At 39.9% G+C, this 26513-nt stretch overlaps 1 protein-coding gene across 5 annotated transcripts in view; it reads left to right on the forward strand.

The window, feature by feature from the left end:
- Positions 1-26513, forward strand: part of LOC5576935 (protein transport protein Sec16A) — a 107684-nt gene that overhangs the window by 64929 nt on the left and 16242 nt on the right. Inside the window, exons 3-13 of one of the 5 annotated variants that reach the window (XM_021855032.1) lie at positions 8631-8890; positions 8959-9373; positions 12020-12277; positions 12625-12815; positions 12882-13135; positions 13193-14056; positions 14116-14247; positions 19634-19789; positions 19850-19987; positions 20042-20419; positions 21038-21301. In XM_021855032.1, coding sequence (XP_021710724.1) covers positions 8631-8890; positions 8959-9373; positions 12020-12277; positions 12625-12815; positions 12882-13135; positions 13193-14056; positions 14116-14247; positions 19634-19789; positions 19850-19987; positions 20042-20419; positions 21038-21301 — 3310 coding nt within the window. Of the gene's footprint in view, positions 1-8630; positions 8891-8958; positions 9374-12019; positions 12278-12624; positions 12816-12881; positions 13136-13192; positions 14057-14115; positions 14248-19633; positions 19790-19849; positions 20667-20708; positions 20880-21037; positions 21302-26513 lie in introns of those variants that run through there. The other 4 variants (XR_002502675.1, XM_021855031.1, XM_021855033.1 and 1 more) reach the window with 4 other exon arrangements.

Consider the following 26513-nt stretch of genomic DNA (forward strand, 5'->3'; position numbering starts at 1 on the left):
TGGTGAATCAACCTCCGGTTGACGAAAGGAAGGAATCGGTAAAGACGGTTTGTTTACCTTACTTGCTGGAACTTGCGGGTTTCGAAGCGGCGTTACTTCCTTTGGACCACTTTCTGACGACTCTTGATGATTGTTGATGGTACCCAGTTGCGTTGGCACGTCTTTGGGGGTGGAGAATTTGGGAAAAGCTCCCCGGGGATCAGCAACAGGCCTGAGCTGTACATTTTGGAATTTCAGCTTATCCCTCCACAACTTTTCCAAATCCGCTTCAATGTGCTCCTGACTTGGTAAGATGTTACCACCTACGGCGCCCTTCTCCTGGTCCAAGGGGTCGAGACTGCCATGAAATTCTTCGTACAGCTCGCTCCGCATCTTGTGTAATTCCGCTTCTACAGCTTTCTTTCTTTCCAGCATTTCTCTCTCCAGACGGATCTGCATCATCATTTTTTCCTTTTCCCTTTCGAATTGCCGCTCAAATTTTTGTTTCATCAGCAATAGCTCCTTCTGGTGCTTCTGTTCTTCTTCGTCATCCTCGTCGGCCGTCGACGTCTTCGTGTCGTTATTTGCTCGTTGGTCCGTCGAATCGGAAACTTCCAATATTGTACCACTTTCGCCTTGATTGGAGGTATTGTCCGCTGTTTTGCTCGCTTTTCGGCAATCATCACACGACCAAGGGAGCTTCTCGATGTCCGACGTTACTCCAGCACACATAAAATGGAACCATTTTTGGCATTTCTCGCAAAGCACCATATTATCATCTGCATGATTCGGCTTTTCGCAGTGCGCACAATCATAGCCGGTCTTTTCAAGGTTATGTCCGTCTTCTGCAGGCTTCATATCAATAATTTTTGAGAATTTTGTTCAGGACACGTAGAAGAAATACACCTTTTTGTAGCATACAGCTCAAAACTGGAAATAATTTATTCAATTATTGAATTAAGTTTGTTAACCATACAACTACTTACATTATTGATGTTCTCCATGTGGTTTCTGTGACCTGACAAATATTTTATTGTGGCGTTGTGAATTCTAGCCTATTTACGATAAATTCATTCAATCATCATATAATTTAATTTAATTCATTTTTACTTACAAATCCGAAAACTTTAGGCTTAATTTTATTTTCAGTTCACTTTAAATTCCAATTTCCAATAGATTTTACAACTATTCCAAATTTTAGCAACTCTCAGCATCAATCCAGTTCTTCTTCTTTTATTTTTGATCCCTAAACTTCAATTGCTTTTGACATTTCTCAGACCTGTCACTGTTCGACAAGCCCACTAGGGTTGTGCCCAGTGGGGGGTGCTAACAGGTATTATTATGGTGCACCTTCTACTTTGGCACCGTCAAACCCTGTGATCGTGGCCAGGGTTTTTCCTACAGTACGAAAATATGTTACGAAAAGTAAATTAGTTTTCGGCAATAATGCAAAGAGAGCAACGGTGAAGAGAAATCGATGAAAAAATCTATACCTATCGAAATGTTTTTTTGGCGAGATACAGTTTCTGCTAAAACATCGTTCCTTGGATCCAATGAGATTAAGATTTTTTAGGGTTATGGGCCATGTCTAACGCATAATTTGTAAGGCGTAAAGTGAATGGATTGGTTATTAAAATTTTCTATTTTGGTGTGCTATGGTCTACATTTAGATATTCTCCTTGACCTCTCGTAGTTAGTGCGACCGACTGAAAATAAATACTGGATGCCTAAGCAACCAATATTTCGGATAAAACAGCACAATTAGGCTTATTCAGCTGATCATAAGTTAATGAATAGCGTGATATACAGCTTACTTTTTAAATTACTAATAGAACTTGGGTTCACAACAAGTTTTTTTTTCTGTCGCTTGATAGAATGCTATAAAACTCAATAACAAACTTATAAACATTACACAAAAATTAAAAAGCAGCTGTTGCATTTTTTCTTCCTACTATTGTAATTGATTATTACTACTGGATTTTCTGAAAGGAAACACCCGTCACTATTTTATTTTTAGTTAAATTTATGAAGAACATTACACCAGTCTCGAACACGGATCCTCCTTTTTGCAAATTCTTATGATTTCACTCAATATGCTGATTACGTCTATTTGTGCTTTTACACATTAGAGATAGAACATTATCGAAAATTTGAAATCTCCAAGAAGTGGAGATAGAACTCAATATAAACTTGAAAGTATCAAGTTGGAGTGATGATCTATGCGTCCATAGGTTGACACATACGAATCCGAAGAGAAAGCTTCGAAAATTATGTGGAAAAATGATGGAATCCCTGTTGTCGGTTGATGAATCAATCCATGAAGCTAAACAAAGGAATTTAATGTGTAACACACACGAAGTTTGCAAGAAAATAATAGCAAATCGATATGGACGTTCATGAATCAATCCATAATTTTAAACACACTGATCGAGCGTGTGGATTTTTTATCCGGAAATACCTCCTTGTTTTCAAAAATTTCTGAAAGAAATTGCTTGACATTTCCCTGGCAGAATGCTTAAAAAATACTTCGAAGGATTTCTTGTGAATGTTTTTAAATAATTTCTGAACAAATTCGTGAGCGAATGCTTGAAGGAATGTCTGGAGTGATTCCTGATGGTATTCTCAGAGAAATTCAAAGTTGAGATGTAAAAGAAATCCTGAAGTATAATTTCCGAGGATATTCTTAACCCGTATAGGCCTGAGTGAAAGCAAAAATACTAAAACCCTCACCGCACATAAAATTCTTGACGGATTCAAATGCTTTTTTGTCAGTTCACTGGCCCACATATATAGTTTCTAGAAGTGGCCAGAGGAACTCGGAAATATTCCTGTGGCCGGAGTTATTCCGGTGGGACACTGGGTCAAGTCGGGTAAAAAAGGGCTATTTTTTGGGACATGCCAAGTTACCTTTATTTATTTGCAATAACAATCATTTTTAATTTGCATAAATCATTAAGATCTGCTATTCAACATCATAAATGAAGAGCTATGCACCGTTTAAAATGTACCGGACGTGGCCATTCGGACGTAATGCCCGGAAGAACCGGCTATAGATTTGTTGGATACTAATCCGTTTCAATTCTCGAAAAGTAGAAATCAGTAGGATTCAATCCCTCATAAGAAACCTATGATACATTTTTTCTCTTATACAGTAAAGTGTCGTAATTCAGCGCATGCCTTAGAAGGCTTTCTTGTGAAATTTGGCAAATAATTTCTGGATAAATTCAAAAACATTCTACAAGCTCGACCAATGTGTTTCACACGTAAATTTTCAGTAATTGTAAAACACATCAATCGATGGTGTAAAACCGGTCGCTACCGGCAATCCGAATTCACATGTAAAACACGTTAATTTACAAATTTTCGAAAAGTTTTCTGTGGAATTTATTAGCGATTTCTTGATTTTCTGATACCAGGCACCCATTACGGGCGCACGGTTCCCCAAAAAATAACATGTTAATTAACATGTCACGCGTGGATGGCAAATGTAGGGGAATTAGGGGCATAATGGACACGTTAAGCAAATGTCCATTTTAAGACCATAAATCGGCAATGTTTTTAATTTACCCCCGGCTTGTTTTCAAGATTGATGTTAGTATGACGTGCTACATTCATTCATGGTAGTAAAAATCATATCTAATGTCAGAAAAACGAGATAGAAAATTGGGTCGAAAACAAGGCTGGTAAAAAGGTATCGGGGCAAAATGAACACTTGCGTGAAATTCAGTGATTCCAATATGTTCAATAACTGTCAATCGTTCCGATATGTAAAAGGGCTCTCCTTCAATCATAATAGCTTAAAAGAACATTTCTGGGATCGTTACTTTCCTTAAAAAATAGATTTTTCCACCGCCTTGCTTATATGCCAATTTGAAATTAAGAAAAACTTAAGGTCAAATTTCAAAGGACAATTGAAGCAAAAAATAAACTTTTATACCGTCAAATATTTTAAATACAATTCAGATTTCAGGCAATGTATGAAGTTTTGATGAAGTATGCATATTTTCAGAGTTCAAGGGGGTGTCCATTTCGCCCCGTGTGTTCATTATGCCCCTAATCCCCCTAAGTCCTTGTCATGTTCTAAGATAAAGATAGGACAACTGGGAATAAAATTGAATCCAGTTTGTGATCCAGTCGCTGATTGGTTGACTTTGATGCCTGCGAGTGTGTAGCTGCGTGTGGAAAGTTACCATCGGATGCGTTTGTTTTGGTTTTGCCCGTGTTGCCGGATTACTATATTCGGTCGTTATTTTTTTGCGGTTATGCATAAAAGTACGTAGCCGACTGATGTAAACCTAACAAAAAAGTGAAACGAAATCAGATCGGAATGAATAAAAAAATTGAAACTGTATGTTGCAAAACTACAAGTAATAGTAACATTTCCAGGAGAAGACGGCACAAGGCGAAGTGACAGAACTTTTGCCTTTGATGGATATGCCTTTTTCTTCTTCTTTTCGGCATTACGTCCTCATCTGGGAGGGAGAAACCAATACAAAATTTATGTACGTCATAGTGAGCCGGAATTCCGCTGTCACGAACTGTCACTGTGAGCCCAGATCTCAAACATTGGACTAACATGGAAAAAGCGCGTAACTGATTAAAACACATTTTCGCATTTCATCAAAAGTGATACAAATCGAATGAAAATCAATTCATGCACACAATGCAAGTAATGTCACGTGAGCACTTTTCAATCTGATTGAATATAAAGCATTGATAAACGCATCGTTTTACTTGTTCCAATGAAAATTAATATTTAGTGCATAGAAAACTGTGGCCCTTTTTCCAGGTTTGTCAGGAAAGATCGAAAGTACACAACAGAAGAAAACTAGCAATTTTCCCCAAGCCTACCTTGATTGTTGTTGGCAAGCTGGAGTTATCTTGCAGTTCAAACAAACGTTGTTCTATATTTCGTGTGTAGTATCTGTGCCTCCCTCCCAGGTCCTCACTAGGACAGAGCCTACCCAAGTAACACAGAAAACTTCTTCTCGGTCAGCACTCTGAAAATAATGTTATATTCAGGTGTTAAAGGTAAAATCCAATACATCTTCTGCTTTAATACCGATCTGATGATGTTTTAGGGAAACATATCTATTAGGCAAGCGCAGAAATAATATTCACGCTATATTTCTGTTCGATTATTGTATGTATAGCTTAGCTAAAACACTACCCATGACCAAAATTCAGCTGAGGTAACTAAGTTATAAAGCTGCATACGAAAACATATTGCATACATCTCTGTTTTCATTGTTGTGATTAGGATGTTATAATAATGCTCTTTTCTGTCAATCGAAAAACAAATTTAGCATTTCAGTTTCTCTTTGGTATCTCAGTTTCTCTTCGAAGATTGATGCAGAGATTTATGTTTTGAAGCAAAACAAAATATATGAAAAAACATTTTGCGATATGGTAATCAATGCGAACGGAAAGGGGAAAATGAATGAAAGTGAATGTTTTAATTAATAGTGCACGAAAAGAAAAACTTACCAGATGTTGTGATTTGTTCCCGATGGAAAAGATTGTTTTGTCTCAATGACGATGCTCTCATTTACAATGAGTAAAATAGCATGATTATTTTTTTCATTTCTGTTGTTTTAAACACGTATTTGATACTTATTTAAAACTTCATTCCAATACCTGTTTTTTTTTTCTACAATCAAAGCAAGGCCATGTAACAGAACCGCTCAGGAAAATGATGACACATGAATTAATTTAAATATTTGAGGTTTTAAGCACGCAGAGTCAAGAATAAGTTCGACCCAGTCACTGTTTAATGTTTCTAGTAACACATCCTCAAAATATACAAAACAATTGAATTATCATCGATTCATAAACAAATAACCACTACAAAACTTTTTGACCCGCACTGTGCACTGGTGGTCAAATTCCACCATGTTTCTTGGTTGTTCGATCTGACGAAAATTTGACACAACCGTATAGATTTTATGAAAAGTAAGTAGCAACTGCACATCTATAAGCGGCGCGTGAATAATCAATAAGTACAACTCTCCGTTTTACCAGAAATCATAAACCGCACATAAAAAACACACACTTTAAGCACAAAGCTCGCCTTATATTTTCCAATTCTGAACATAATAAAAAAAATCCCAGCCAAGTTTTACGTAGCAAGAATTTTTTTCTTGATCACGGTACTTGCACTTGAATTCATTGACGAATATTTTTCAGTTTTGTTTATTTTTTTCCAGCTGTCAAAACATTTCAAGCAATACACAATGTGCGCTTGTATTTTTGCATGCCAGGTTACATCTCGATAACTTGATTATAACTTAATGGTTATAATGATGTATGATATAACTTTGATATAACAAATTCGTATGCTATGAAAAGTATGAAATAGGTATTGTAAAACATCCAGTTGAACTAAGAAGATGTTTTAAAAGCCTTCCGTTCTTGCGCTTTTTCGGGTATAAAGGTGTATGATATTCAGTATTGTACATTCGAACCAAAACAGCTATGATGTACGAATGGTGTATTTTGAGCTCATATATGACCAATCGTGTGACTTGGGTACTTCTCAGCTTAGTGTTCACTGAACACTTCCACAGTTTTTAACTATGAGCTTTCTATGCCAAAGTTGCCATTTTCGCATTCGTATATCATGTGGCAGATAAGATGAAACTCTATGCTCAGTAAAGTCAAGAAAATTTCGATTACGAAAAGATCCTGGACCGACCGGGAATCGAACCCAGAACCCTTCAGCATGGCTTCGTTTTGTAGCCGTGGACTCTAACCACTTGGCTAAGGAAGGCCCTATAAATATGTCTAAAGTAAATATATGAAAAATTGAATCGATTGAAATTATTCGAATTGAAAAACAAATTGAAAAAACAAATTTTAGTGTCCTCGGCTACACAGCAAAGCCATGTTGAAGGTGTCTGGGTTCGATTCCCGGTCGACCCTGCCACACCTTATAATAAATAAATTATAATTGAGAATATTTTTTGGGAAATAGTGTACCGTCTTCCATACAAATGGCAACACTGTTTTTACGTAACACGCAAGGGTGGAAAATTCACAACTGGGCTCATGGATGAAAAGAAGAACAACTAAAAAAAGCCAGGTGTCCGATCTTATCTTAGGTCATGTTAGGCAAACTAGTTCCATTAGTGGTTGATATCGCAATTGTGAAACACGTTGAAATTGTATGTGAAAGCCTTTGCTATCGAACCAAAGTCAAACCTTAGGGATGGTACACAAATTATGTCACGCTAAATTTCAACTTTTTCGACCCCCCCCCCCTTTGTCACAATTTTTGTATGAGTCCTTCGAAAATTTTGTAAGACTTGTCACGCTTGGCTCGACCCCCTCCCCCCCTTGGAGCGTGACGTAATTTGTGCATGACCCCTTAACAGAATTACAAGTTTTACACGTTATTTCACCTTGCCATTTGACACGACAGATCCACGTTGAAAAGAATTAGGATCGTGTGGATTATTTTCAGTGTAAGATATCAACGTCCAAGGTGTATAAATTTGCCTTATTTTTACCTTTCCCACAAACCTCAACATGATTCAAATTTATTCTCCACAATCTTTGAACAATCCAAAATATTTTCGAATTTCGCGAAGTTAACGACTTCTTTGGCACAGACGGAAGATTAGTCATGTGCCGCAATGGATACATTAGGGATCTTGAGCTTGTGCTTCAGCTTGATAGGCTGCCCGTGGTTGCTACTCCAGTATCGCCAGATCAGCTGCACTTACAACAAGGAACCAACCAGATGACTGCTTGGGGCTAACAGACACCTTCATAATTTATAAGTACACACTTAGATTTTTTTCATGAGCTCGGCTGTGCGAATCTCGGTTTCCCGATTTTAACCGAGACTCAGCTAACAAATTGTCCGGTTGCTTAGCAACGAAGCACAATTAACTGATACTCGGCTTTTATTTGCTGAGATCCCAGGAAATTTGTTTGCCGACTACTCGGCTGTGCGGATCTCGGTTAAAATTAGCCGAGATTCGGCATTCTGAACTAAGTGTGTACTGGTGATCTGCTATTTTTAGGCAACAATGGCGCCTGCCACGTCGGGATGCAGACCAATGAGGGAAGAGAGAGGCATTGATGATGCATTTAAAACTGGCCCACAGAAGACCGGATATATCCCTCCATCTACGCCAGTTCATGCAGGAAGGTGTAGGGGTGATAATTTTATGGCAGAGAGGCTTATTTTTTGGTTAGCAGCCTAAGTAACAGGCGTAAGGAAAAGCGTGCTATAGTGATGGAAGAATGAAAGTGTAGCGAAACGGTGTTTTTGTCCGTATCTGGCTCTAGCAAACGTTATAAACAAATAGATCAACTGTGATAGAATAAAAGTGGAAGATAGAAGCAAGTGAAAGATACAACTACATAGTACGAAAAAAGCGACAGGCCTGTGATTGGACCCATGACCTTCTGCTTATGAAGCAGAAGTGGTAGCCACTAGACCACCATAACCACGTCAATTGATACATTAGGGATTTTTGGCATTTTAAGGGGAGGGGGAGTCGATTTTATGACAAATCATGTATAAAAATGTATCAAAATAGGCTACGATGGGGGATGGGGTGTCAATAATCTGCCTAAAAAAGCTACGTCATTTATAGATGTTCACTTATCAGAGTACTGAATTCGTTAATCCCCTTTTCCAGATACGATCGCGATCGGGATCGCTACGGCCGAAGCAGCAAGTACGATCGCGACAGTCGCTATGAAACCGACGGGTCCAAGTACGAAACCGAACGATCGACACGATACGACAAAGAAGGCGATGGCAGCAAACGGTACATGTCACGCGAGGAGTACTACCGGAAACGGGACGAGCGGGAACGAGCAGGCGGTGAAGATCGTCGCTATCGTAAGGAGAAGGAACGCGAAAGAGGAGATCGCTATCGAGATGAAAGAAGAAAAGGTGAGTTACGTTATTTTCCCCAATCTATTATGCAGTCAGTATATTGTAAATCCCTTTCTTCAAACCAGACGATCGCTATCGTGAAGGACCGAGTGATAAGAGACGCGATCGTCATGATCGGCGCTACGATTACGAAGATTATCGAGGAGCCAGTCGGAATGGCACCGAACGGGATCGTGATCGCGATCGTGTTCGTGAAAGTCGTGAACGCGATGACCGAAAAGAACGTGATCGAAAGTACCCATCGTCCAACTATGGTGCCCAATATAGCGCAGCATCGGGATATTATGATCCCTACAGTTACTACACCCAGCATCAGCAGTACTACGAGCAGTTGAGACGTACTAACCCTCAGGCATACGCCGAGTGGTATCGCACGTACTACAGTCAAATGCAGGCAGCTCAGATGCAGCGTGATCTGTTGACCAGTGATGGACGCGAGTCGGTGCATTCGGGACGCAGTTCTGCCAACGATAAAGAACGGTAAGTTCCGAGCCATACTAAAATACGGTGTTAGCTATTGTCCCATTACCTAGCGAGTGCGTGGTTTGAAAGTGTGGCTGTGTGAGTGCTTTAACACTGTTGTTCTATTATTATTTGAGAATTTATCTTTGCAGTTTTGCGCTTCATGTGTGATAACAACATGAACGAATTACTGATAGTTGTTATGTGTTTGAAGACAGCTGACTTTTTTATTTTTTAATATATTTTTCTGTGAAGGCACCATCATACTTTCCAACCGAATCTGTCTGTTTTTCTAACAAAACACCCACACGCATAAGATTTTAACAGCAATTGTTGCCAACAGTTCAAAATATTGCTGAAACATAGTCTTCATCAACGATCGTAATGAATTCCTTCAACTCTACATAGCATCATTCAATTCACGTCTTTCATTTCATCGATCATATGCTGTTACTTCTATCGCTTTTGAGTTTCGCAACAGGAAAAATCTGGGCCTAGGGTTCATTTCATGTGTTTTCCATAAACGTACGTAAGATCATTGCGAAGCATTGGGAGCTTAAGAAATTACTAACATGGTAAGGCTTGGCAAGATTGGTCACCGTTGGGTTTTCAATCTACTACACAGTAAAATTTCCTGGTGATTTTAAAACTGTAACTAACAAACATACGATTGATTAAATAGTCTAAACAATACATATTATTATTATTTATACACTCGATCCGAGGAGTGAAGAAAAATATGGAAACAAAACTGTGTTGAAAAACACGCTCCAATTGCGATGTGATGCTAAGCAAAAGGAGAAAACCGTACTGACAAGAAGAACGCATATATCCTGTAACCTATTTAACATAGAAATTCAATCACTTCTCATAAGACAATCTTTTTTCGGATTCTCTCATGTTTTTCACTGATTGCTTGCAACTGACACGTACAGTCTTCATTTTACAAATGAGAGAAATTTATCGACTATAGCACCACCTGAAGGTCGTTTAGTCAACTCTACCCAGGAAAACAATGCAGTGTCTTCCATGTGAGTAAAACTGATTCAGCCTTAGCTCACATGAGTATACACCAACATCACTTCTACGTTCTAAAAGGAAGCTATCATTGTAACATATAATATTGTTTAGTATACTTCATTCCGGATAGTTAGAGTGGACTTTTCGTGAAGGCAATTGTGAAAAATGTCCTCTTTGCTTTCATTGCTCTGAATTCAATGTGAGGAACCGTAATCCGGGGGCAAATTGATCACTATTTTACAACTTTTGGTTATGCTACCGTCTGGAATTCAAATGTTGTCAAATCAATTTCGTCAAAATCAGTACTTAATCGATCTCTGTGAGTTAATATTATCGATATTTTATTGTATAACATTAAGCATTTCATAAAATTACTTTTCTTATATTAAACTAATCTTAAAAAGGCTCACTGGGGCGAAAGTAATCACCATATAACAAAGCAGATTTTAGAATTAAAAATTTCTCTATCTACTAAATTTGGCTCTCCTGAATATAAAAATGGTGTCAAAAATCATTTTATATTGATCAATTTAGGGTTTATTCACAAATTTCATAACGCCTAAAATGGCCATTTTCGACACCCACCCAAGCCCTCGTAACGCTTTTTGTATGAATATTTTACAAATTTTGTATGAGCCGTAACACCACGAGGACACCCACCCACCCCCTTTAGCGTTATGAAATTTGTGAATGGGCCCTTATTGTAAAACTAAACTTCTAAAATCTGCATAATACGCCTAAATTTAGGAAATTTCCCTAGGAATAAGCACTTTATTCGGGAATAAACGATTTTATGAGCAAATAAAAAACTATGCTTATAATGCTATATGGATTCGAAGATGAAATTCAGTAGTTTCAAAGCCTTGCCAGCCGATTTGAACAACTCTGACCCAAATGAGCAGCGTCTGTTTCAACTCCTTCTACGGTTTTTTTTCTGAATCTAGTCAGATCGGAATTCTAAAAATGAAATGGAACTCCTGGTGTAGTTTTTAAGAACTTCTTCAAAAGCTCCCATAATGTAGGACGTTGTGGCATCAACGACATCATCCAAAGTACTATTTTCCCGTCCGATAAAATAACTTGGAATATCAAAGGGCGGCTTGTTTCCTGACCGGAGCTTCCCAAAACACAATATCTGCGAAATTCCATTAAAGAAACTAAATGCTTACTTAATATGCAATACGACAATAATCATTATTCATAATTGTCTTTCAACTAAGAAATATGAAAATGAGGATTAGATGTAACGGAAATTGTCACTTACGTTCAGATTTCCTACGAATCAATACTTTCAATTTCGGCTCAACAGTTGTCTTGCTTCTAAAGGAACTTATATATTGTGTTCATTAACGTAGTAAAAGTCGAATGTCTTCTGGAACTTATTGAAATCGGTTGAAAGGCAACTGAGAAATTGCGATAAGTAGAAAGTAATTGGCATTGTGCTGCTGCAGAGATCCGAAAGAACAAAACTGTTTTTATATGTAAGACAACTCTATATGTATATTGTTAACATGCTCAGGAATCGAACACAGCTATCCGAATTGTAAATCGTGTGCGCCAAGCATTTCTGCACCCGCCCAGTCCCTCCTCGAAAACCGAAATTCGTCCCTGCCTCTCACCCCGGCCCTATTCTTCTCTGTTTAGGTTTAATCGCACGACACCGTTCCTCCATCAGCCCGGCATGTATAATCCGGACGACTATCATCGTCATTTTAATAATCAATCGCAACCATCCGCCATGCTCGACCAGAGCTTCCTCAGTGAAGTGTCCGGTCAACCGACGTCACTGCCAATGTACCACCATCAGCAGGCGATGGCCACATTCCAACAGCAGCAGCAACGGGCCACTCCGCTGGTCATGGACAGGTCGTACCACACCGATAGTGGATATTACCAGCCAAGGTGCTTTTACAGTTTTTATTTTATTTCAGTTAATCATTTCGTACCTTCATTTTTACCCTGCTTTTTTCTATCTTTAAATCATCAACACAGATTTAGCTTGCTCTCTTCAGTTGCCCTTAACGATATTATTTGCTGCACCCTTCTAACAGATTAACTCACTCTTCTGCATGGTTGTACTTTCGTTATAGTAGATTAGTAGTCGGCTAAGATACTAACAACACTTGTTCCGGATTGAGTACTCGAGACCGGATTTCTTTACTAACAGTTAGAAATAAACTATAGCTCTAATGGGATGTGGGTAACCCACGGTAGCTTTCATTGATACATTTACGCCCTGTCGCTCACAGGTTGGACAATACGGATGGCTCCCTGCGACAGGAACCGAGCACCATAGCTATGATGGAACCGGAGCGGCTAACTCCACGTAAATTCCCGGAAATTCATCCGATCGTGAGCGTTTCTTGTGGATTATTGGTGACGGCGAAAAATCGTCTGACCATCAACGGTACCACCGACTTGGTGAAGATTTGGAGTCTAGGTGTGTGATTCAGGAGGTTTAACTGCGATTAAATAAATAAAACAATGTTTCCAATGACGATTGCAGGCATCAACGAACCAACACGTAAACTGTTCCAATCGTATCCTGGTCCTTTGGTCAAGGACAAGACTCATAAGAAGTCGGTCATTGAGTTCTGCGAGGAACAATTGCGAAACGGTCCCATGCCTGGGCTTGGACAAGCCCTTATGAAGTCACGTGGCAATTCGCTTAACAGTCTACACTCGTTGAACTCGAATGTCAACCGTGGTTCCTATAGCCTTCTGTGGAATTATATAATTCTACTGCTAAGGCAAAATGGAGTGAGTTTCTAACCCGTTGAATTCGAATCAATTCCCATAATATTATGTTTTTTCCAGACCTTCGTGGGGACTGATATCTCCGAGCTTCTGATGCAGAACAAGGTGGAATTTCCCTTCGATTCTCATCAGCCAAGTGTTCGATCAGCAAACGTAAGCGGAAGGAATTCCTCGCTGTCGAATATAGATCGGTCAACGCGGGAACATCATGGTGATGGTCATGGCGATGAAGATATTGCAGAACCTTCGGATTTTGCTGACGTTTCAGTGGAACCCGAACAGCAACCAGTCGAAGTAAAGAAAGAGCAGCTTAGCGAATTGGAGATTACCGACAAATTTAGGAATTATCTTATCTACGGCAACATAAGTGATGCCCTTGAGTGGGCTACAGAGAACAACCTCTGGGGACACGCATTGTTTTTGGCGTCGAAGGTCGACTCCCGGCAGCATGCCAACGTGATGATGAAGTTCGCCAACAAACTGACCTTGAACGATCCACTGCAAACGCTGTACCAGTTGCTCAGTGGACGAACTCCTTCGGCTGTGACTTGCGTGCTGGACGAGAAGTGGGGTGACTGGCGGCCACATTTGGCTATGCTAATGTCCAACAGCTCCGCCAAGCCAGAGTTGATCAAAAAATCCATAACTACGTTGGGTGATTCGCTGTACAACCGCGGCGACTTGTATGCGGCTCACTTCTGCTATCTGCTGTCGGATGTCAGCTTTGGAAAGTTCGCCGATGTCAAGCCAGAATGTGGTTCGACCATCAACGCAAATACTGTGGTGCGGTTGATCTTACTTGGTTCCACACATCTGCAGCGAAGCTTCAAGGAGTTCTCCACGAATGAATCTATCATGATGACCGAAATCTACGAGTATGCCCGTTCGTTGAACGAAGAGCGATACTCTATCACAGAATTGCAGGTAGATTCGATGATGGCCCATTAGTAGGACAGATTTTTCAAATCTTTGTTTCTTTCTAGGTCTACAAATATCTGTTGGCAAGCCGTATGCTAGATCATGGAATGCAGCTCAAATGTTTGCTGTATATGGAACAAATCGCCGAGCAAATACAGCAGGATCCCTACCGATTTGATTCTGAATTCATCAAAAAGGTATGATATCATTATGACACACTGTTTCTTGAGATCGAAATCGGGTTGTCCCCGAATGGTTGTCTTCAGAGACGCGAGGAGTTCAAACACCCTTCCTAAGAAAGTATCGTGTTCGTTATCAATCCCCATAAAATTAAGATAAGCCTATTCAAACTGTTTTATAAATGTACGGATACAGCAATGCTTCCTTATGCGTTACAGGACTATTTCGTTCCTCTTATTCTCTTTTTTCCTCTCATACGCATACTACACTTTATTAGTATGGGTTCGACTGTTTTTTTTTTTGTTTTTTTACAAGGGGGAAATCTGCAAACAGACCCATTGAGAAAGTAATGCCGCACCTACGAAGACCCACTAAAACCAGCCCATGCACTGTATATGAGCAATTCAGTCGGTGTACAGAGTGCACCGACATTACCCTTGGCCTCAAACCCTCATCTCCCCGGAACCACTTTACGGTATTTCTTCGGGGAGGGACCAATGCACAATATAGCACAACACATGTAGCCGAAGTAGCGTAGGCAAACTGCTTCTCCTAGCCGACTTAAACAATGTTGCAAGGGACCAGCCTCGGCAGGACTACCAACTCTTGGTCGGCGCGCCATAGGCGCTTCGATTTTAGCATAATGTGAGTGACAGTCGTAGTTACTTCATTCCAGCACTCGGCATCCCCACACATTCTCTCTATCATATTGTCGGGAAACGTGTGCCTTCGGCTGTAGCGATCTCTCACAACAATGAAACGGGGGCAATCGAACACGACATGCTCCACTGTTTCCTCCACACCAGCACAATTGGGGCACGCAGGAGATTCTGAGTGCCCGAACCTATGCAGGTACTGTCTATAGCAACCATGCCCTGACAGAAACTGCGTCAGGTGGAAGTTCACTTCCCCATGGTTTCTTTCATACCAATCTGACACATTTGGTATTAGCCGATAGGTCCATCTACCTTTAGTGGAGTTGCCCGTTGCGGACTCCTCTGGTACCTCTTTGATTGAACCATTGAACATCTTCCTTGATGATGAGCCCGATGGGCGTCATCCCGACTATGATGCATACGGCCTCTTTGGAAACCGTTTGGTATGCGCTTGCTACTCTTGAGCACATGATCCTATACGTGATTTCTAACCTCTAACCGCTTTAGGTTTCTGCCTGTTCTAAGAGCTTTTAACCAGATTGGTCCTCCATACCTTAGTATGGATAGCGTCACGCTTGCCAGGTGCTTGCGTTTGCCAGCAATTACAACAGAGCTGTTAGACATCATCCTCGATAGCGCCGCCATAGCCATAGATGCCCTTTTGCAGGCATATTCAACGTGATTAGCGAAGCTGCGCTTATCATCGATCATTACCCTAAGATGCCTAAGGGATCGCTTGAACTCTATGGTGCAATCACCTATGGAGATAAGTGCCCGTTGCTCGGACTTGCGGTTGTTGACCACCACCACCTCAGTCTTGTGACGGGCCAGTCCTAGTTTCCTAGACTTCATCCATTCCTCAACTATGGAAATAGAGTGCGCTGCTGTCAACTCTACTTTCTCCATCGGTTCACCATAGTCCCCTAGGGTGATATCGTCGGCGAAGCCAACAATCTTAACACCCGTCGGAAGAGACAGCCTCAGTACGTCATCGTACATAACATTCCATGGGCCCAGGATTGAACCTTGAGGTACTCCCACGGTAATTCGAACGCTCTGCCCCTCCTCTATGTCATACAGTAGAATTCAAAATCAAAATAGCTTTCTAGAAGCAGCACCGGTATCTCGAGGCGGTGAAGAACGTGGGGCTATCGCTTCACATCCAGAGTGACAACCGCGCAGTAACAGGTTTCGACTCTTATTAGGCACTTAGCGATTTGCTTACAATCGCTCGCTTGCCCTATGGCCTTCGGTGCCGCTTTTTTTGCACATCTTACTTCTGTCATACCACGACTTATGGCCCTTCCCGAAACATTTGAAGTAAACTTCAGGAGGCTGTTGTATGCTCAGCCGGAAAACCGACCAGCCTACCTTGAGTATGCTCAAGTTCTTCGCTTTGTTGGCCTCTGCAACCGGCAGCCTGGTCGCCACCACCTGGGTGCCCTGCGGGCCCTTTCTAAGATTGATGGCCTTACTAGCAACGTCGATGTCACACTGCTCTTTGAGGGCAGCCGAGACCCCCGCTGCATCGGTGACCTCATCCAGATTTTTACACTGGAGAGTCGCTTCTGCAGTCAGGGATCTTACATCAACCTCGTCGCCAAGTACTTCTTGTGCCAGTTGCTTATAGACTACTCCCTTTTGCTTGGCGTCCTGCTTCAAGACTAGGATCATTTCATTAATCCTAGTTCGCCTTATGCTCCGCACATCTACGCCCAATGGCGATAACTTCTCCGTTGTTCGCATAGCCTTCAAAACCTCGTATTTCGCTTCCTCCGTTTTGATAACGCCTGGATTCCTACGTTTCGCTGTTTGCGGTGTAACATTCTCCTTGGGCTCCGTTTTCGGATTTCTCCTTTATTCCTTTTTTTCGACTCGTATCCACGAGTTGCTGTTGCCTTGCGCCCGTGGTTCCTTTGGGTGCACTGCCTGGTTCCTATCCCGTGGCTCTTTTTTCTTGGCTCTCTTGGCCTTAGGCTTGGTGTTGGCCTCTCCACTGTTGCCATGTCCTCTTGATCGCGAAGCTTGGCTCGTGCCAACTTTCCTGCTCTGGGGAACGGCTGCGTAGGTCACTTTTCCCTAAGCAATCATACGCCTTTTCGCCACGTATTCATCCTCAGAAGGTCGCCTCTTTCGCATCGCGATTGAATCATATCATTAGATATATTCGCGTTGCCTGTGAATGAAAACACTTCGATCTGACACGACTTAGTGTCTCTTTTGCCTTTTAACTTGCCAAGTTGTTCCTCGGCTTTCTCGTAGTTTTGCTTTGAGCTAGGACTGATTGTTGCAATTTCAGTACACTTGTTTTCATGTCTTTGCTGATATTGCTTTTGCTCTTAACAAACTCGATAATGACAACGAGTTGCTCAGCAGCTACCTGCATTTTCAGAAGGCACTCCCTATTACGGTCCATGGCCAGATGCCTCTCCTTCACATTCCGCTAGTTGTTTGTTTTGATAGATCATCTCTTATGGGTCCCTCTAAGAGCCGCTATCCAACTCCGCTGGAATAGTCGCCTTTATGATCCCATGGTTATCTATGCAAGCAGGGAGACAAAGTCAGGTTATGGCATTTGAGCCTACACCCGCTCAGTTGGAACAACCAGGCGACGGATTGAGAACGTAATCTAAGGTCTGCCACGGTTTTACGGGACGGGAGCAGCGTGCACCATTAGCCCACTCGCCGTTTCGGGCCAGTGTCACCCGACCCTACTAAAGGAGTAGAATGTCGAAATCTTATAAAAAACCTTATCCGAATTTTTGTCCTATTTTACTCTATTGCCAAAGACAACAAACTTCTGTGAGAAGGTAAAAATCTATCTCACTATGGGATTAATTTTTTTCATTTTCATTTTGCAGCGTTTGGTGGGGCAATGAGAGCGCAAGTCAGTCCAAAGCCGGGGGCAGGGATAGGTAATGGCCGTAATAGTCTATGCGGACCACTTGAACACCATCGGAAATGATAGGAAGGGTTGGGGTAGGGTATAGGAAACTGGAGAAGACTTGACACAGTAATGCGATTAATGCTGCAAAATGTAAATGTGCTGAGAGCAATTTAATTTAAGTTTTGAAGTTTGGTTTGATTTGTTAAAATTTCAAACAATTGTACAAGCAAGAAAGAATGAGCTGATCGCTTTACATAAATTTAATAAACAACAAAGTAATAACAATATGAGAGTGATGCTAAGAACTGTTGATGGCACGATGCGACGCTTTAGGAGCCTTTGATAATGATTGAACATTACTATAAAGAACGCAATTCAATCGATGGTGACAACTGTACAAACTTTATCTGTTTTTATCATGTACAGATATAAAATTATAATTCAGTTCACTGATTGGCGGTGCTGATTTATATATAAATATTTGATATTATTAAAATGAAATGTGTTACTTACTCATGATGGTCATACTTCCCTGACCAGAATTATTCTGTTTTGAGCATCCTTTTCGAAGCTATTCTATCCAGTTATCCATTGACTGCTTACAATTCTGAAATTATTCTTATTGTGCATACTCATGCATTATATTAGTAATGATCATAATCATGCAACAGATAAGAAGGTGAGAAAGAGAGAATTAGGAACAGTGATTAGTAATGAATAATTATGTAGTTTTGTTAGAATAATAAACAATTAAACAGCACTAATGAATAGCTTAAAAAAATGACATTACAGCATAGCTGAGCCTTTCGGATCATAAGACCGATGTATAAAAATAATTTGTTTCGAAATTGTCCGCGTGGTCTTCTAGTGCCCCTATTAGATCAGAATCAGTCATAGACATACATACCGAATACTCGCCATGACCCTATGACCAACATTTGTATATGTATAGTCTTAGCTGATGTGGCTTTTCTAATAGGTAGTTCTTTCACTCATTGATTGTCTTCAAAACCTTGTCAAGTATAGAAAAATTGATTTTATTTCATTTATTACTACATTGAAACTACATTGTACTTATTGAGTATTAGGTATTATTTTATGTTTAGCACTATTGATATTATCAAGGCCAGAATTCTCAGTGAGTGAAGAATTTTTAGTACTAGAACACCATAGAAGATCGCTAAACATTACCTAATCATGGAACGGCTTTTTGCTCTATTATTTTAAGTAGATGCTATTGATCTCCCTTTGCTCCTATCCGCAACCCGGTGCACGCGCCCTGTTGGTTTTCGAAAACCTCGTAGAAGATTACAAACCGTCAATGGCATTCCCAATTACTACCCCACATTGCACATTCAAGGGTCTGACTGTGCTCCTAACCCACCCTCAGTTTGTAATCTTCTCGCCAGTTTAAAATTATATTTTCCCGAAGTGAAAGTAATTTTGATGAGTGATAGCGTAGTGCAGCCCGACTGCATAGTACAGTAGTTTAACCAGAATGTTTAGATCAGAAGATAAAATCTAAATTTTGTAATAAAAAGGTTGCCATTGCTTTGAAATTCACCCAACATCTAATCAAAACTACTAACAACAGCGATCAATTATTAAAATTCATCGCTCCCTGGAAAATATAATTCCAAGCCCAGGGACAACAAACTTCTGTGAGAAGGTAAAAATCTATCTCACTATGGGATTAATAAAAAAAAAAACTTTATAATAAGGGTCTCTACACTTCGAACACCTTCTCCAGAAGCAAACTTATCGGGAGTAATACAATTTCGATCACGAATTTAGGTCTCAGGTATCAGCGTGCATGTGGATTAATTTCTGATTCTAATGAAACACTATTTCCTGTTTCAGGTTTATACACTTGGCGATCGTTTGAAATTTTACGATCCTGTGCTGGAGAAAGCCCTGGACGAATCCGTGGATAACAACGGCCAGGGGAATATCTACGCAAACGTTGAAGACCCGGCTTGGCTGCAGCGGTTAAGTGCAATACTTACAAACTATAATGTAAGAATGTGAATTATTTGTTAGACTTCATATTCTAACTGAGACCCTTTTGTCCCACAGGCAGCAAATGCTTCCAACTACGTTGCTGCAGCATCATATGATGGTTCGGCTGACTACAGCAACTACAATAACTATTCCGAATATAGTGGTGATCAAGTGACTGTACAGCAACCACTGACTGCCAATCCAGAGTCAGCTGTAAGCATGGACGCTACCGAAATTAACAAAGAATTCACTGAAATCAATCAACAGCTTGGTCGCTTGAACCTGCAGTACATGGAAGGGTTCGATCCGAATCAACAACAACAACAAACGCCAACGCATCAATACGATCACCAGATGGCAGCACCGAGCTATGATCAAGGATATGACTCCATTAATCAGTCATCTCTACAGGATGAATCCCATTTACATCAACAACAGCAGCAGCAGCAACAACAGCAGCAGCAGCAACAACAGCAACAACAAGCACCTCAAGATACCTACGATCAGCATCAACAACAGCAGCCCTCATACGGATATTCTTATGATGGCTCATCCGGACAACCCAGCATGTTCACTCCCGCTCCAATGGCGAATCAGGAACCTCAACAGCCAAGTCCTTACGACTATTGGAACCCCAATGCCGAGGTAAGCCTCAAATCAAATTAAAATGCACGACGTGTCTGGTAGAACAATATTATCATAAAAAGGAGTAGTCAAATCCTTCACTTTTTGAAAATATTGGGGTTGAGCTTTAATACGACGTGTTGCTTTAAAAAACACAGAGGGATCCTGGAAATTGTTATGCTGTCAAGTATGTTTGTTGAAATGTAGGTACCTTATCATCATAAAAACAGTTATATTCATATCAAGTTCAAATTTTGAAAATAAGTAGGTACCATGGAATATTGAGTTGAATTGAATTGAAAATAAGTAGGTACAATGAAGATATATGAGGTTGCCTGTTTCAATCGACATTACTGTCCTATGCGGTTTTTGAGAGTTCCTCGGTGGATTTTTTGGAGAAACATGTCAATTGAAAGCTAAAACCCCATATTTTTGAATAGTGAAAGATTTGGCGATGTCTATTTTCGTAATAAACATTTCTCATATACACGTCGTGTAAGTTATTTTCTTCCTTGAGTTAGGAGCTCGTTATCATTTTCCTCTATCCAAAGTACCTAAATGAACATTGTAGTAGACAGTAGCAAAATGTAAGCTTGCCCTTGACATAACATTCCCAATTTTCCAATACTTGGAATGCAGCCGGGTTCGAAACGAGTCGCGTCCGTGTCCACTAGACAGCAGCAGGGTGCATCCCCTGCGCGCTCGGGTTTAACCACCGCCGCCGAAACCATACCCGAGCACGACGATAAATCGCTAGATACACCCTACTCCTCGTCACCAGTACCGCCCGGACAAAACGACGGTTCGCACCCAGCTGCGCCATCGTCGAACTCATCGCAACCGACGCCAGCTAGTAGAGACTATGGCGGAGGTTTGGCTGCGGGCGGTGCTGGTCTCAACTACGTAAGTAGCAGCGATAGCAGCTCTCCGCTATCGGAAACGTACCGTCCTGCTAACGAGTGTCGCGTAAAGTCAGCCAATGCCGCCACTACTGCTGCTGCTGCCGCCTCCGTCACTGCAGCCGCAACCGCTAGTCGCAAACATTCCCTTAGTCAGAAAACGTGCTTCAAGCAAGTGCAGTTCCACCTTAACAATATTGCTCTATCCGCTCCTTTGCTCAAGAATAAGTTCAGCGCCCATAACCGATTGTGCACAGCCGCTACAAGCGCTGCTACTAACACTACTGCAGCTTCTAGTACAGCCACCAGTACCCAAACGAGACTATTGAATCAGATACCGATCTTGAAAAATGTTCGAAAAACGAGAAAGAAACGTAAGAAAGTCAAGCCATCGGAGGCTGCTCGGGAGGAAACGCATCAGAAAGAGGTCCTGGCAAATCTACCACCCTCCAAGGCTTTCCTTTACTCGTGTCTCAATAAATCCTCGGGGATTCCCGACTTGAAGGACATTGTCTACAACGGCACGTATCCCATTGATCAACCGTTGTGCAGCCGTTTCAAAACGTGTAGCTTTAGTCTTAGTAGTACGGACACCGATTTGGACAGTGCCCGAGAATTTGAGGCAAGAATCCGACAAATTCAGGCGGAATCCACGGCGGATCATCTTCTGCGCAAAAGAAGCACCGGTGGGGGGAATTATGTCAAAACGTTTGCCATAGATGAGCCAATATAGGCTCTGAATGGCTATCGGGCTTAAGAATGCATTGTGTGTGACCATATAGGGTTTTTCGCTTAGCTACTAGCTGTTTCCAATTAGGTATAAAACATTTTAATCATTCGGATACGACCTTTTCGCATCTCTGACATTACTCTTTTGGATGATTTTAAGTATTATTATTGACCGATTAGAATTTAATTTGGTAGGTATTTATAGAGATTCTTAAAATAAATCTAAACATAAAAGATTTCATGACGCAAAATCGTACGTCTAAGGTACTGTCAAAGAGACGTTAATTACGCAGCAATTCTGAAATTTCATCCTAAATGCTTGACTAGATAACCAGATCTTCTATCGCTATTTCATTTCATTGGTCTACCTACACTAGGGCGGTTCAATTGGGGCCTTCCTTAGCCGAGTGCTTAGAGTCCGCGGCTACAAAGCAAAGCCATGCTGAAGGTATCTGGGTTCGATTCCCGGTCGGTTCAGGATTTTTTCGTAATGAAAAATTTCCTTGACTTTCCTAGACATATAGTATCATGCCACACGATTTACGAATGCGAGAATGGCAACTTAGGCAAAGAAAGCTCTCAGTTAAGGGGGATCCGTCATCAATTTTGGAATTTTTAAGACCAGTTTTTTCGATCAAAATCAACAAAACTTACATGAAAATGTGTTCACTGTATTCTATTCTCCAACCGAACACAGTGAATATATTTTCAGTGAATAAATTTCAGTTTTGAGCAGAAAAACTGCTTTTGCAATTTCAATGATGATGATGATCGCGATGACGGATCCTTGATCGTTAATAACGTGGACGTTGATTCCAAGAAGAAGGGCGGTTCAAAATAACAAAAATCAAAAGTTCTATCTTTACCATCCTTATAATAAAAATAGCGTACTGTGAAATTTTCAGCTTTTTCGGTGGAGATTTATAAATCTCCTACGAAGAAGCTGAAAATTTCACAGAACACTATTTTTATCATAAGGATGGTAAGGAAGATATGGGAGATTGGATTTATAAACTTATTTGAATTTTGAACTACCCTAGTCTGCATTGATACATACCTACAGTCAGTGACAAAAGTTAGTAACTAAATGCTGTTTTTTCACACAAAATGCCCAAAGTTGAAGATCTGCATCTCAGCTCCTGGTAGTCCGAATTTCGATGACGAGCTACAAATAACCAGAAGTTTTGTCTGTGGTGAATTCATTAAGTTTTAGTTATTTTTCAAAGGGTTGCTCAAAGTACCGAGATTTTTTTGTTCAAATAAAAAAAACGGTAAGGTGTGGGTGGTCAGTTTGTTCAGCAAAGTTGTGCACTTTCAGATGTTATGCGAATTTGCAGAACACATCAACCAGTTACAACTTTCCGCTTTTTAATTAAATTAAAAAATCTCTATATTACTTACTTTTGTCTTTGAACAAAAAATGATTGAAATGTAAAGATTTCACCTCAGACAAAACTTCAGGTTATGTATGTAGTTCGCCATCAAAATTGCATTCAATTTGGACTAGCAGAAACTGAGATACAAATCCTGAAACTTGAGCATGATGTATGGAAGAACGCATTTGGTTACAAACTTTTGTCATTGACACTGACTGCACGTCACTCCGTAGTGCCACGGCAGGTCTAGGAATATTTGGCGTTGGAAAAATGTTTCACAAACTTTTTTATGACTACACCAGTGAGTCGTTAACTTTTTGGATATTTCCCAAAAGTCATAATCAGTAAATGTAACTATTTAGAATTTCTGTCTTCGGAAAATCTCGTGGAGTAACAACTGGAGGAAGCGATGGAGAAATGATAGGAAGAATCTCTGGAAGAATCTTTTATTATCCTTATTATAGAAAGACTGGCTGGTTCGTTTCTGTAGAAACCCCTGAGGTAAGTTTTTGGGCGACCCCGCAGCTTTTAACTGTACTAACAGATTGGCTGGATTCCATTAAAGTATTCGTGTAAGCATCATTTGAGAAATAACTGGACCAATTTTTTAAATGAATTCCTTCCAAAATTTCTGGAATAATCCCTGAAACAGTACTCAGCAGAATTTATTTAGATGATACTTCGTGTGTCAGGCCTTAGCCTGACTGGTAAGGTAAGTAAGTCGTGTATTAGGCTTAGACTATCAGCAGAAATTACCTCAGAAATGCTTCCAGAAATTCTTCTAAAAATGTTCGTTTGGACTTTAGAAGTTGCTATAGGTTTCCAAGCAGTAACAGAAATTTCAAGAAATTCTATAGAAAACGTGGAAGAATCTTGGACGATATTGTTCGAAATTTCTTCAGATAATATCTGCAGTTGTCATATTCTTTTATAATCAGGGTGTCCATCCATCCGGGAAATCCGGGAAAAACCCGGGAATCACAAATGACCGTGAAAAATACGGGAAATACCCGGGAATTTGGAGAACACCCCGGGAAAATATGTATTTCAAACATAAAACTACCTGTTTGTTTAAATTTTAAGTCGTCTGTTATTAGTACTTCACATTATGAATAATTTTTGGTAAGTAGGATCTTTGAAACATTTCTAGAAGGGTACTTCCATTTTAGTTCTTGGTAAATATTTAATAAGATATTTACTGGAATCGAACCGATAATTGACCAGTATTTGAAAGTTCTTTCTGAGAGATCACTGAAGTATTAGTAAATTGCTAATAAGATTTAAGAAGATTCTATAAAAGATCCTAGGCTGATTTTGCTTGAAATTCTTAGTAGATTTTTAGAGGTTGGCAAAATGCTAAACCAAAAAAAGTTTGCATTTATTGGGAGATCTTCTGAAATCTCGGACAGATTCATTAAGAGTTCTCTTTGGCGGATTTCTAGGGTTGCTGATGATACTGATTCTTGATGAAGCCTTGTCAGGATTACTAATTCGACTAGTCTTTGATCTATTACAAAGTTATTATAAGGCCTCCGACGAGATTTTGTGTAGATTTCTGCAGATTGACAGCGAATTCTTTCAATCATCCAAAACAAATTTCGTAACTAGATCTTTGATGGATAGAACAATAACGAGGGCCTCTAGGTATTCTTGACCAGATTTTTGCTATGTTTTTGACAAGATTCTTGATATCTTGATCAAATCTTTTGAAGATTACTTGGAAATTGCAATCTTGGATTTATGTCAAAAGATTCAGCCAGTTTCATAGGAGAACAATAACATGTATTTGGAAGTACCGTCTCTGTAATTTTTTTTTCTTGGATTCAACATGAGTTTCATCAGATCAACTATTTATTTATTTGTTTTTTTTTAAGCCATGTCTAACGCATTATTCCTAAGGCATTCTTAGAAGGAAATGGGTTGGCTATTTGTTTATATAATTCCAAAATTTCTCTAAACTTCCTATGAATTGGGTCCTAAAATGTTTAATGAATTCTTGTTCTTATTTAATAATACGAAAGAGCATGTCCTTGCGACTATTTTAGCAATTTTTCAAGCTCAAATAACGGATATAACATATTTAAACTTTAATTTTGAAAATAATTCCAAATATGAACCTTGACACTTTTGATCATGTTTGACGATCAATTTGTCGAAAAAAAAACGTCACAGGGCTTTTAGTTTTAACCTGAGATTTTTAACACTAGGGTTGTTCCTATCTGACATTTCGGAAGGGACACGGTAAACAAAATATACCCAAAATTTGAGTTTAAACCAAGAGGTCTGACAAAATCTCAAAAACCGTAAAAAATGTTTTTTGGACTTACACTAACGAAAACCATTTAAATATTTAGTAAACATGTGTTTCTGGTCTAAGTCTTAGCGTTTGGTACTAAAATTGGGACAGGGCTTTAAGACCCTATTCGAGGGGGTCACGATCTTTTAGATATTTTAACAAATATGTTATATCTTTTGATCTAAAAAATTTAACCAAAAATACAGAGCTATTACAAAAACTTCAAAATGTTATCCGCGAAAACCGCGACTTATGAAATTCGATCCGCGACTGGAAGCAGAAGCACCAATCCGCGCCAAAAAAATTTCATCGAAATCTTCATGTCACAATAACTAATCGATTTTTCGTAAAAAATATACATTGTGTAAACTTGATTGCTTTAACAAATTTCTGTGTTCTTTGATGCACTTTTCTTAGTACCGTAATCCAGGGGCAAATTAATCACTATAACTTTCTGTTATATTATCCTTAGGAACTGAGATATTGTCAACTTAATTTCGGCAAAACCAGTACTTCGTTGATCTCCATCAGTGCATGTAACTATTTTTTTTAGGAAATAATAATGTATCATAAACCTAGCTTGAAAATAAAAAAAAAAGAAAACGGTCCACTGGGGCGAAATTGATTTTCATATAATTTTTTTTTTTCGTCGGTAGCGATAGGGGTAGTACTGGCACTCTTAATCTGCCCTAAGCTCCTTCCCAGCATTTGCTTTTATAAGCCTCTATTGCGTTCATCACACAGACGTTCCTAAGCAATGTTGCTCAAATGGTCACTGTGTACGCTAGCAGCAATCAGCCCTTGGCGTAGTTTTG

The sequence above is a fragment of the Aedes aegypti genome, chromosome 3 (assembly GCF_002204515.2).
Source record: "Aedes aegypti strain LVP_AGWG chromosome 3, AaegL5.0 Primary Assembly, whole genome shotgun sequence".
In the NCBI taxonomy this organism is placed as follows: Eukaryota; Metazoa; Arthropoda; class Insecta; order Diptera; family Culicidae; genus Aedes; species Aedes aegypti.